A 14,612-nucleotide genomic window follows, 5' to 3' on the forward strand; every position below is an offset into this window, starting at 1 on the left:
GTTCATAATAAGTAAAATCTGTCGCTCGAAACTTAACAAGAGTGTACATGATTGCAGAACTAAGCTTTTTGAGGAAATATTATTTTTTAAGAAACTTTGAGAATAACTATATATAATCTTGTAGGGTCATTTTTGACAACTATTTTAATCAATTTTTACAAAAAAGGCCATTTCTAACGTACAAGACGTTTTTAATAACGTTCATGAGATAGTAGATTTTATCAAATTTAAAAAAATGATATGTCTATCTTGTTTTTCTTATCTGGAAGTAGCAAAAATAAACGATGCACAAGCAGAATCTGATGACATGTTTCAACGTTGATTATTACAAATCATAATACAATGTATTCAAAAATTTATTCAAATTTCATGGAGATATTCACAGGGTTTAGCTTTCAAGTGCTAAAGTATTAGAGTTCAATCATTGTGATGTAGGCATATACAAAGGTGATTTCAAAATACGCGTCGTTAACTGGATACTGAATAGAAAAAGTAGCTAAACTTACCAACGACGAGATCATCGATGACGTACAATGTTATTACACCTTTATTGAACAGAAATTTGAGAAATTGTCTTATATCTATAGAAAAAAAGTCGAGTTACTGTACGAGTTGCGATCACAGCAGTGAATAAAAGTTTATTCTTACACATCTGAGAAATTGCTGCTCATTCTCTATTACTGATAAATAAATGTATCTGATTGCATCAGGAAATATTAGATACAATAACATTTATATTATAATTGTGTAAGTTACGATTGCAAGTTGCAAAAAAAACATTTCTTATGTATGATATAAATTAACGTCAAAAATGGATCATTTAGCACTTAAAAAAAAATATATAACCGCAAACTTTGATATCTATAATAACTAAGTCTGAATTTTTACATTTGTACTTTTAAAATTGCACTCATGTATTTAACAACTTAGATAATTTAAGACAAATTTGCACGTATGAAGAAATTAAAAAAAGTTTTAAGTTGTCAGTTTTGAATTTTAATAATTGAAAACACGGGAAAATAGTAAATTTAGAGTTATTACTCTGATGTTAGGTGCACTTCGCGAAATCGACACTACTTTAACTATTTTTATCATTACTTAAGAGGGTTTTTATATATTATTATTGGATACAGGTACTCTATACTGTTAAAAAAATTGTTGACATTGTTTGGCGTACTTTACAGCTGGTACTCTCAAATTTTTATCATCAAAAGATGTATTTTATATATAAACCTTCCTCTCATAAAAAATGTATACATTACGTATAAGGCACATTTTTAAATTATGAAATACAATTATTTACATTTTAAGTTCACGTTAACTTTTCAAACATTTTTCATCCAACACAATTTAAAAAGTTTCTTTTTTTCTTTTTTTTTTAAAGGATCGTAAAATAAAACATTATTACTTAAGGTTATTTTTATACTGGGAACTTTATTTTATACGTTACTATAATTTAAACCGATGGATTTTTAAAAATTTTCTCCAAACGATCTATCCAACCTGTCTAAAACCAATCACGTAATGAATGAAAAGTAAACATTTAAGGACGTTCGGTAGAGATAGAACGCTGTGATAAATCTTTTTAAAATTTTAACCAGACGTTCTTATTGTTGTTACAATGAAGCTGTTGAAATTTCAAGAGGTTCGTCTGTTTCGTTTCCGAGATATTGAATTTCAAAGTTCAGTCATTTTAACACGGTCGCTTATGCGAAAACTTATAAAAACTCAGTTTTAAAAAAATTGGCGTGATGAATGTCTCCAATTTTTAATATGTCACAGATAATGTTATTAAATATATGTACACAAAGTTAAGCGATGATCGTCTAATTAGTTTATGAAAAAAAAAATTAAATAATAGTTCAACAAAAACGCAACGGCAACGTCACAAGAAGTGGGAAATTCAAAATGTTTCAAGACGTAAATCAGTAAACATTTGAATATTATGGTAGATATTTGTGTATTTCTGTATAAAACATAAGCTTATATATATGTGTGTGAGTGTATGTACATAGGTTCCACCGTTACCCATAACAAACCAATGTATTATAATAACACATATTTATTTTTCTTAATGAAATTTTTAATTTGTCATTTTTATACAATACAATTTTTTTACACAAGATAACAAAATCACATGCTTGTCGTAATCGCAGAGACTGGAGTCTTTCTTAATTATTTAACATATCACTTTTAATAAGACTTTTCAAGGCACATAAAAATTCAAGAATTTTATTCACTTTGTCTTCTCTTTTGATAAAAGAATTTTGTTCATTTAATAAAAACGATCTTAAACTAGCGTCACCTTCCATAAATTTATCAACAATTACGTTAAAATTAACTTTATTTTGACTAAGTTTTTTTATAACTGATTTCGGAATGATAGACGACATGGGGGAAAAGGTAGGTAAATATATTTTTTCATCAGCGATTTTTCGAATCTTCGTAAGCACATCATTGTTAATTCTTTAGTCATTTTTATTACATTGTTATAACGAACAAAAATCAAATACTTACATCTTTAGCACAAATACATTACAAATATATATACCACCTAATGTGTGTATATATGTGTGTACATGAACACTCACACATTGGAGACCCACGCGACGATGCCAAGTCTTCACTCATCGCTACTTCCCCCTTGCCCCCCGCAATTGGTTCCCTCCCGCTATCTCTACCGAACGTCCTTAAAATCACAAACACAAAAGATTATATTAATTCTAATTTTCATATACATTTATGATCATGACAAATACTTAAATGCCAGAGTTGTATCACACATATATACACAAACGCAGGTACATGTTATCATTATTTACATATTTATTAAACATTAATGAATCCTAACTGTTTTATCACAATTTTGCTATAGAAGTAACTCACATCTGTAGATTAAACGTTCACACATATTCAAATTTAAATAATATTTCGTAATACTGCAAAAAGCTTTTGCAATATGTATGCAGTTGTAGTTTAAGAAAAAAAAAAAAAATAGGACAGAAATTAAACAATTAAGGTACTTTTACATACATTGTTATAATATTACAAATAAGTATTGAAGTAACCACGATATTATCAAATGTGTTTGTAAAGATAATTTATGTTTATGTTTTATGTTAATATTGCAGTCACAATAATAATCAGGATTACTGACTATTTATTTTGATACAATTTTCCAGTTTAATGCTTTTTTTAATAGTACTATAATTTTTTGTATCAATATTTTTCAATCAGAGGGTATTTATCAAATATTTTTATGTCAACATATGCGTTTTTTTTATTACTCCTTAAACTATGGTCATGGGCTGCGAAATGGAGTCATATCCGTTTCATTATAGATAAAAAAGATTTTTTTTAAATTAGTGTACATAATTATATTCGTAAGCGTTTGTATTAAAACGTTTATAATTCATACGCGTGAAATCTTTTCAAGAAGCACTAATTTGGCAATACTGTTATAAATGTATAATCTGAATAAGGCTCATAACTTTTACAAACTAATTATCAACTAAATAAAATCCAAGTACGTCATTGATAAAACCATTCCGAACAATTGTTCTTTTTTCAATATTTTTTACCAAAGTCGCATTTTTCAATGTATAAAACAATAAAAAGCTGGAAATCAGCACATAAGGTCTTACGAAGATATGTATTTTCCTTTATTTGTTTTAAAGAAAAAAATACGTAAATAAAATACAATACCTAACAATCAAGATGCTTATCTAAGAAAAGTCGTGTGACTGAATAACTGTTATTAAAAGATAATAATCAAAACATGGCCAAATGATTTATTGATCTATTGCATAGGGAAGTTGATCAAAAAGGATCGTACGCCGCTTCAACATGTATAACTTTTGCAAAACGGCACATTTTCGCAAAATCGCTTATAATAATTATTTTAACCAACAAATTTATACGATCACATATTAGTAGAGTAGTAGAAAAACTAGGATTCCTAAATATATTTATAACAATCCTAAGTTAACATATTCATTACATATTTCCTTCATTCGATCATTCGATGTATTCGAGTGAAAGTTAAAAATAAAGTAAGATATCTAACTTTTTACTGAATTTTTATGAAACAAAAACGTGATGAAAAATTTTAAGTATGTTGAAAATATTTTACTTGTAATTTTCTGAATATAGGATAGTTAAACACAACCATCTATCAGATAATCAGTTGACTAGAGGTTAAAATGTAAATTTCCTCACAATAACATCAAAGTACAAGGTTTTTAAATTTTAGCGCATTTTTTAAGTAAGCACGCTATCGCCACCTACTGGTGGAACGATCAAATATTGAAATATGTAACGAACAGAGTGAAACAAGTGAGCCAGATGTAAACATGCAAAAGGTTGAACGAACGATATGTGTGTATAATGCGTCTCAAGTCTCAAGTGCTTAAGTCTCTCAACACTTTTCACGTAACTCTTCAGTGTTGCCAGCGGTGCTGCTGCGGATACTAGTACGGGTGTCAAATACATGCTGTGATTTTGTAAGTATGAAAATATTCTATTATATACAGTATTAATAGGCAATGGTTTAGTGAAAAACATATTAGTTGCACTCAAAGTTACTATAGTTTGTGTATAAAGCAATGACTTTTTTGGGTACCAGTTATAACATTTGAAGTTCTACTTAGTAACTTTTTACTCATTTACTTTAAAAATTTTATGAAGTCTCTCTACAGTTGATGGTGCAGATGTAGGAATCTAACATATTATGTATTGAATAATTGCAATACTTAATGCTGATATACTGTAAGAATGCAAAACTTAGTTATTTGTATTGCTATACTTACCTGCGAGGACAGAACTAGTTCACAAATTCTATCGAATATTAAGAATGGAAAAGGTTATTTTTTTTTTTTCATAATAAGTTCTAGATATAACTGTTTTATGCTTTTTTTTCTAACTATTACGGTTGAACGCATGCTTTATCGTTGACTTTAACTAGAGTGTAACATAACCTCTACATGAAAATAATGTCACCACTAAAGTATTATACACCTAGAGCTGAAGACCGAGGGTGGTCAAAAATTAAAACCAGCTGCAACACTAATCCAGATTGAGAAACCTCTTGATTTGTAGAGATCCGAAGTACTTTTGTTATATTTCATTCTAGTGATGAGTTATTGGTAATTGGATTAGTACCATGTGGCTGATTTTATTAACCAGCCGCAACCTAGACCAACACTGGCCACGGTAGCCCAGTGATTCAGGATGCGGTTCTTATAGCTTTGGGAGGATTGGTAATGCATGCTCACGCGTCTGAGACCCACAGCCTTTACTCACTTAGCTTGCACATCTGAGAGTCTACTTTCTCATGTTCGTATTTCCAACTGTGGTCCGATGGTTTAGAAGCCATGTGAAATAAGGGACCCTTTTGCTGTGTAAGTGATTGATATTATCACAATTATATCTGAGGCAGTTTTTCACCCTGCCAATGACGATAGCAATTATATATGCATGATAACACAGCATGGCAGAGCCTACTGGGCGCAGTTCTCAGAAATGGCTGTAAAAAAAAAAAAAAAAAAAAGAAAACCTGAACCAACAGATAAAAAAGAAAATGTTATCTCTCAACACAGTTATTTAAGGCAAAATAAAATATTATTTTCTGCTTAAAAATCGACCTTAAAAAAATAACCTCCCACGCAAGATACGATTAGCGTTAGATAAGTGGTTATTTCCCCCTTCATTATAATCAATATCAGGGTAGAAGATAAATTTAAATCTTCCCGTTAATGATACTTCTCGAGAATAAATTTTTATTTTCTATCTGTTGGTCTAGGTTGTGGCTGGCTTATAAAATCGGCCAAATAGCACTACTTTAATTTCTACATAACTCTTCACAAAAATGAAGTATGACAAAAATCACATGTAACACAGAATCTGTATATGGGACCCATTTCAGCTCATAAGAGTGTTAGAGATCTTTTCCGTAAATCTCTCTCTGTCTCTCTCACTTTCAAGAGCTCAAATAGGTTCCGCAGACGGATTCCTTGCTCCATGTGACGGTGCCCTTACGTGGTGTGTGGAATGCGCAATGTAGAACCGTAAAAAGTTATAAAGTTATACAGAGAGAGAAAGAGAAAAAGTTTTTTTTACTTACGCGGAAAAGAACCTAGCTGAATCAGAATATGCCCATAAACCAATGGAGGAGTGTAAGTGAGGTTCTTCCCGGCAGCAGAAAAAATCTTATTCTGGTCAATCTTAGTCTACAAGATCTTATTTCTAGTACGTATGAACGAAGTCTCAGGACTCTATCCAGAACAGAATAGAACTGCAGATTTTAGATTCTCTTCAAGACATTTACACCACTGCCTAATCAGAAATCTAAGGTGGCTAACGAACGAGTTCGGGAAGCCCTCTGAATAGGCAACCGGAGGTGGGCCTACGGTGGCAGAGTTAAGGGGCAAACAGTATATCCGAGGTGTACTGCCAAAATAACTGAAGTAGCCTAGCCTTACACTGCGTAAAAATATATACATTTTCAATGTATACATTTTATGTACCTAATGTGCGTGGTTATGTTGATACATTTCTAGCATTTTTATAATAGTGAAATATAAGTAAACATAAGATGAGTTCCGACTTTTTTTAGATGCTTTTGTACACTTAAGTATATGGTACATTCTCTACTTGAAGTGTGATAAAACTCTTTTCCTGATTGTACTTGAAATAATTTTTGAATATTTTAAGGACTGGGAAGGAGGAATGGTAACCAGAATAAATAACGAGAACGTTCGTCTTATTGATCCTCTAATAAGAAATGTTGTTTTCATTCAAAAAAAATTTTTACAATTAATACTTACAGTTATGTCAACGTATAGATTTTTTTGATTACCTTTGAAAAGAGTTATTTCTTTTGATTAAAAATAAAAAAATTGTTATGTACTGAAATTTTTTTTCGTCGTTGTTGACTTAAATTACATCTCACTTGCAATGGTATATGCATATGCCATCAAAAGAAGCTTCGTGTTTAGTTAGGTTCTCACTATTTCAGCAGCCAACCTTGGATCTATCGTTTACCCCCTAATACTGCCACCGTAAGCCCACTTTCGGTACTTTGGTAACGAAGAGGGACTTCTAGTCCGTCAAACTAGCTTCTGATCAGTGGCACCATCCCTGTTTTTATATAACACATTTTGCACACGGTCACTGACGTTACTGTGCGCAGATAACCGATTTCAAATGGATAGTCATTAATAGTGTCAACACTAGTAATAGTATTTTCAGTAGAATTATTTTAACGATCTCTGTTGCTCAGGATAAGTATACACTTTTAAGTTAAGGAGGTTGTAATGGTACAGTCAACTTAAAAAAGTAAATTTATTTTCAATATTTGAAAAAAATTTTATTGTCGTTGTTACATTGTGTAAAAAATATAATTTCATATTATAAAAGTACAAAAAGTACGGGAAAAAATGCCACAAAATAATATTTATTTACGATATTTTCTTTTAATTTGCACAATACAGGTATATTATACGTATTGCTTTCAAACTTTAAATTACGATATCCCATCAGCAGAACGGCTAGGTCTATACAAATTTCGTATGTCGTGTTATTTATTATTTCCAGTATCATATTCAACTTTTCAACAGGTTTGTCAAAAATTTTTGAAGTTATTGTTGATAACAAACATTTTGAGACGATGTCGTCGTAAGAGCTTGTGTATAAGCCCCTATAGTTTCTAGCCTCTCCAAAATTTTAAATTTAACAAGTTAGTTGTGTATTGAGCTTGAAATTTAAAGTTTTTCCCACCAGATAATAAGTATTTGCAGATCAAGATCTTATGAAACTAGAAATATGTAAATCATAGCCGTTCTCGCTTTACTTACTGATTCATTTTATACATTCGTTAATTACACTTTTGCATGCTAATGTCAGGTTGTGCAATTGGTCAAAGCATTTCTCACACTTGTCAAAATATGGTATTGATTACTGTTTAATCTTAGTTAATTTATTTTATCTTCGGGCAGACTGTGTCCAATTCACACGAGGGTTATGCACATTTTTGTTGTGTCCAAATTGTTATGTATGAAGACCACAAAGTATTTTATAATTATTTATATGTACACAATATGTGCGCCTAAATCAACGTACGATTTGTGCACATGCTATTTAGATTAGATATTGTTTGTGAATGAAACTCCATTAATTTGGGCACAAATACTGGGCACGAAAAATTGTGAATAAAATACTTTGAGATCGCCATTTATTAGCATATGGGCAATATTTTGTGTACAAAAATTTTCGCACAACGAAATTATGCACAATCCTTGTGTACGCTAGATATAGTCTGCCGTTGGTAGTCCCATGCTTCTCTAGTTTTATTCCAGTGAACTTTGATTGAATGCATCGCATACATTAATTAATGAAAAGTATACATTATGATGATAAGATGTATTATCAACCAAAAGAGGCAAAACATACTGATGTACTTAACACGATGATACAGAATGCTGTATGTTTAAGATACGTTGTATACTATATGTATATTATGTTATAAAAGCATCATACAAAAGGCTAAAGAAGCGAAACGTATACGTAGTACTAAGTCCTGTGTGAACGTAACTTTTTGTCCTAGAAGTTTGTCCTTAAAATAATTGCTACAGCAGACATAAAATGTTATGAAAAATATGAAAAAATATCGTGTACAACTCACACACACAGTATTTGTCAAAAGTTTGAAGTATATTTCATCTCTTTATAAAATTATTTGTTAAACGGTTTCTTAGAAATTCTAACTATCAAAGTTGCCTTTTGCTTTAGAGAAACAAAGTGGCTGAAAACTGGGACTTAGAATTCTGGCCACTGGGACATATTCCATTTGTGCTTGGCCACGTACTAGGACATCCGACTTATTCACCCAGTATGTGTCGTACTTTCGTAAATTAACAATATGAATACCGTACTTTCGTCGATTGTAGCGTAATAACTTTTTTTTATCTCATTCTGTTTTTCGTAATATTTAAAAGTTTACTGCACCCTCAGTAGAAGAGCCATTTTTTTTTTTCTATGGGCTCAAAGTGTTCCAAAAGCCTTTAAGTATGTAAAACGTCATGACTTTAATACACATTAATTTCATACAAGTTTTCGAAAACTAAAAAAATTCATCGTATGGTACTGTTTCACTTTTTTTTCAAAAATGTTTATGCTAAATTTGAAATCAACAGATTAAGAAATAATTCTTGAATATATTTAGTGAAATTTTGTCTTACCACAAGGTAGATCTATACCCTTCTTTATTAAAATTTTCATTTTAGAAGAAAGAACCATTTTAAACTTACTTAATTTAAAGAGAGCAGACAAAAACAAAATTAAAGGATTTTTTTTTTAATACACAATACATTTTATGAAACAAGTTATGAGTAAAATAAAAAAAATGTTATTTTTAATTTTGATATCCATATTAGCACCAATAATTAATATTGTTATGGTGGAGTAGGTAGTCTTTACATCTCACATTAGGACCTTCTGTTGTCATGATTAATTAACATAGAATCAATGCTTGGTTGAAAAATATTAATTTTTGAATTTTCATACTTTATACTAATTCTTTCAGTGAAATTTCAAAAAGCACTAATAATGATGGAGAGTAGTCTTCACGAAGCAGTTCGTTTCGGAAACACTGCTCTGGTTAATGAAATTTTGCAAAGGTAATTTTTTCAATGACAAAAATCGTAACAATAAACAATTTTTTCTCCATTGTGATCTTTATCATTTTTTTAGAGACTCTTCGTGCGTAAATGACTGGAACTTTGAATTTGAAACACCTTTGCATCTAGTATACGATAACATGAATACATATAATTCAGTTCAGGCTGACGATAGACTACCCATTATGACGCTACTTATCGAGTATGGAGCTAATTTGAATTTACGAGGAGTGTACAATACACTTCAAACTCCACTGCACGTGGCAGTCAGAAAACAGCAGGTAAAATTTTGATTAACTGAAAGTCTTATCAAATTTTTCAACTGTTTCAATTTGAAGATCAATGGTGTCAAGCTTCTTTTGGAAAACAAAGCTGATCCCAATATTAGAGACATTTATCATAAAACGGCTTTGCACTATGCAACACAAGAAAAGTCTCGGAAGATTGTGGAGATGTTGTTGATCCACAAAGCAGACCCCAATATTATTGACATGAATTATCGCTTGCCACTGGACATAGCCATTTCACTTTACAAAGTTGGTTCTGCAAAGAAACTCATCACGTTTGGGTAAAATAAATTATTTTGGTTTTATTGATCAGGAGTGGACGAATAATATGTTTGATGGTGCTACTTAAATATTATCCATAAAATATGTAAAATATCTTTCTTCAAAACTGTTCAAATAAATTAATAAATACGTATTTTAAACCAAGGGCATATTAATCTTAGAAGCCGGTGAGTTGAATCTACAATGATAAAGGGAACATTTGAAGTTTGTACTCTAGGTCTTCAGCAAAAATAAAATTTACCTATAGTTTGACTTGAAGAAACGTCTGTGTTGAATGTACCAATGAATATTTTTCTTATTTTTTTTTTGTAATTTGTGTTTAATGAAAGAAAGCTTATATTCATAAACTTTTAGTAACATGGAAATAAAACGAATAGTTTTTTGTTCGGAAATATTTATTTTTAAGTTTATTGATCACTATCAAATGTTAAGTTTCTACGTGAACGACATGGAATTCAATCGTTTTATTAATTATTCAAAATATAAATGATGAATAATTTGCAAATTTAGGATGTTGAAATTGATCTAGATAATTATTATTAGCATGATAATACATTCACTTATTTATATATGAACCAATTAATTGATCGTTAAACAGCGAGCTTGATAATTCTATTCCATTGGTTAAAAAAAATTAGGTGCATGAAGTTCAATTTTTAGATTTTTTTTGCGCAATATAATTCAATATTCTTGTTTTTTACAGTAAACCTAAAACATTTTTCGTAACTGCTTAATAAAGTTATATTATCGTTATAAATATAAAAAAAATTAATCGTGTTTTAACAAAACTTAATAGAATTTTTCGTAAAACTACATTGAAGGTTTTTCTTGATGTGTTTTTCGTTGATTTTTGCATGTGCTATATTTTTGAAGAATTAATCACTTGACAGACAGATGAACAAAACGGTATACCATAATTTTTGCTGTAGATGCTCAACAAAAATGCTTATTTTAAAATATTCCTTAATTGTTCAATACTACAAGAAAAAGTATTTTTAACAATTTAGTTTGAGAGCAATTGATAAAATAATATTCCATACGATGGAATGAACGATAAGATGTTGCATGAATTTTAATTTTCAGAAGAACGAAAAATAGTTTTACTCAAGTGTCCATGTAAGTTAACAAGTTTAATCCCATAGTTTTAAGTACGTATTTGTATACAAACAAAATTTTATTCATAACATATTTTAATGATAAAATGTCATACACCATCCATTTCTATTACCATTGATAAAAAAAAAAAATTTGTTTCATTGATATTTATTACTCACAGTGCAAAAAGCAGCGACATCTTTAGAAGTCTACTAAGTATATGTCAACTAAATATTAATCGATGGACACTAAAGCACAAGCACTTCATCAGGTATATTCTGAGACGTGCTGACGAATTGTATGTTCACGGTGAATTCTCGCTCAAGGCTCTAATGTACTATGCAGAATGGGATAAGCACGAACGTTTTCACCAAAATCAGGAAAAAAAAACGTGTATTCTTTTTGAGGTTTTGCACAAGATTGGTGTCAGTATTGATGATAGTATGGGCGAATTAGACCTGCATCGAGCTTCTCGTCATCAAAACGAAGAAATGGTCAAAGCTCTTATTCGTAAAGGAGCGAACGTCAATGTGAAGAACTTTTACGGCGAGACACCATTGCATTTATCACTTAAGGCAATGGAATCCAGCTACAGAGAAAACGATGGGCAAAAGGACTACAGGATTGCCAGTCTTCTCATTGAGAACGGTAAATCAAAAAAATTTTAATTTTTTAAAATACATTAGAAAAATACATTTTCCTGTATAATATAGTTGTTTTTTAACGCGCCACCTGTCATTCCGCAAAACGTTTCAAAAACACCCAAGTCATAGAATTTTTTAATAAATCTTCTCAAAAGTGCCGAGTGTAATTTTTCAAGCGACTAACAGGAAATATACACGAAAAAAAGTCTGTACATAATATATAGTGTGTTCGTATTAATATCTTTGCTATTGGCTCTTTTCAATAGTAAATTAATGTAATATATATATATATATATATATATATATATATATACATACAGTTTGTTTATCAGTTGCTGTGAAATGCAACTGAATAATCATGAGTGTCGTAACATCGTTAACATAACTGATATACTTTTTCATTTTGCTGTAACATAATCTCACCCCGTCAAAAACTTTTCAATTTAAATGGTCCTACTCGAGTTTTTTTTATAGGGGTAAATGACCCAATTACTGCGCACTGAAATTTTTGATTGTACTAAATTTCTCATTTCTCAATATTTTTCGATGTTAATTGAACCAGTTTTACTTAATCTTTATCTGCAGCATCTTGTGCGATTAAAACGACAAACATTTTTTATTAATTATAAATGTCATGATGTAAAGTATGATTCTGGATTGAACGTTATTAATGTCCGTACATGTTACAATATCCGAGCACCCAAATTTTTCAGTCTGTTTTTCTTATTTTCAGTTACCATCGAGTGCGCAGTAATTGGTGCCTGCGCAGTAATTGGGTCATTTACCCCTATATTTTGATCCACCGAACACGATTTTTGATGGTGGCTTGCTGTGAAATTTTGCGTAACTAAAGTTATTAACAAATTTCATAAATAAGTTAAAGAATCATAAACTTTTGTTGAAAAAAAATTTATTCTTATTCTTTGGTTCATTTTAAGCAAAAAATCTTTCTTGCAATTTTTCTCTAAACGTTGTACTTTTGAAAAAATTTGCAATTTTTGTAATCTTCAACCATTAATATCTCGATTGTTGAAAAACTTTGTGTAACTCTGCAAGGCATAAAAATTTTGTTAAACATTTTACTTTTAGATTACGTATACTTCAGACTGGTAAAAAAATTTTCTCAACAATAAGCTTTGAACCGTGAGCGTCCTGCTATGCTACCCGTATGCATACGTGTAAAAATAAGATGTACACCTTTGAGTTGAATTAGTCCACCCAATTTTTCCTTAAAACTTTTTATTAGTTTTACGAAATTACTGATAGTGGATTGTTGCATGACTATCAAATCCATAGTTATGAACAAATTTTGCAACAAATAAGAAAAAAAATTTTTTTTTCCTTATTCTTTCGTTAGTTTATTCTTTAATTAGTTTGGAAATAAATTCACAAATTTCAAAAGTCAAACTCGCATGGTTCCACTTTTTTACTTGCAGGAGCAAATATTCATGAGCACGACTACATAAAAGAAACACCATTTTCTTTAGCCGTAAAAATTAAATGTTGGCCTTTGTTGAACTTGATGTTGGCAAAGGCAAACGTTGACCTGGTAACATATGAAAACCCTGCTGCAACTGAAAGTGATGATGTGTCCATTCGTTTCTGTGAAAACAATCCCAAGCTGCATGAGCTAATCGTGGCTGTCGCTATGGGCCACGAGAATGTTGTTAATCAATTGCTTGACAAAAATTTTATCGACGACACGAGTAAACATCCTTGTCAAGACCTCAACGCGATGATGTACGTGGCTATAGAGAAGCGTCAAGTGAACCTTGTTAAAATACTGTTAGAGGCTGGTTTTCGAACCGATGGGTATGTATATTACTCGAAAAAGTACGTATAGTGTAAGAAACTTACTGTAATTAATCGTAAACTTTTTTTTTCTTCTTTTTGTTAACAGGCACTTTTCCGTTCAAATGCCGCGTTTTAACATACGTAATTTTAATGATAATGATATAATGATGGCATGTTTACTGTGGGAATTTAAAGACTACGAAACAATTAATCTAATGATTATTTATAACTTTTTTGAGGGAAGCGATCGTTTACGTGCGGAAATATTCTCGTCCTTGATCATTTTTTACTACGCCATTTACTTACAGTTAAATAAAGTACATCATGATTTGGTTCCGATAAATGGACTCTTTACATTGGATGGTACGTGGTCGAGGATTCTCTGTGCTTGTACTGGTACGATAAATGAACTGAAGAAAGTTAAAATAGGCCACAAGTCTATTTTTGATATAATGACGATACCACTCGATTCATACGTCGAGTTGTTGGATTATGAAAATTACCATTACCTTTCCACAGTTGTTTTATTGGCACTCCAGGAAAATACCGACAAACGCTTTTACGAGTACGTTTTACAAACTCGCATTCAGTTAGCAATGGAAAAAAGAAACGTATTGACAGCTGCAAAAAATGTACTTAACGAAGCATTTGAGAGTGTCATAATGACAACTAACTATATGAGTCTGCCAGACGAAATCATATGGAATATTTTGTCTTACCTTAATATGCGAGAATTAAAGAAAATTGGAACAATAAATTAATCATTTGTACTTCATGTTAACAACAAATTAAACAGCTATATTTATTTTATGAATTGATCAACATTCCGAGTACTG

At 30.6% G+C, this 14,612-nt stretch overlaps 1 protein-coding gene across 3 annotated transcripts; it reads left to right on the top strand.

Moving 5' to 3' along the window:
• The first annotated feature begins 4,374 nt into the window (after window positions 1–4,374).
• LOC106646050 (uncharacterized) lies at window positions 4,375–14,612 on the top strand. Of its 3 annotated transcripts, none has more exons than XM_089595656.1 (8): window positions 4,375–4,502; window positions 8,788–8,887; window positions 9,581–9,674; window positions 9,748–9,955; window positions 10,013–10,242; window positions 11,520–11,986; window positions 13,419–13,794; window positions 13,883–14,612. In XM_089595656.1, coding segments are annotated over exons 2-8 (2,031 nt in total). In that variant the 5' UTR covers window positions 4,375–4,502; window positions 8,788–8,886; the 3' UTR covers window positions 14,538–14,612. The 3 variants fall into 3 exon arrangements, with proteins under 3 accessions (XP_089451782.1, XP_089451787.1, XP_089451784.1); XM_089595661.1 differs by having other exon boundaries at window positions 11,610–11,986; XM_089595658.1 differs by lacking the exon at window positions 8,788–8,887.

The sequence above is a fragment of the Copidosoma floridanum genome, unplaced genomic scaffold (genome assembly GCF_036245765.1).
Source record: "Copidosoma floridanum isolate Cflo_tuat_1 unplaced genomic scaffold, Cflo_Japanese_pri ptg000004l, whole genome shotgun sequence".
Lineage (NCBI taxonomy): Eukaryota > Metazoa > Arthropoda > Insecta > Hymenoptera > Encyrtidae > Copidosoma > Copidosoma floridanum.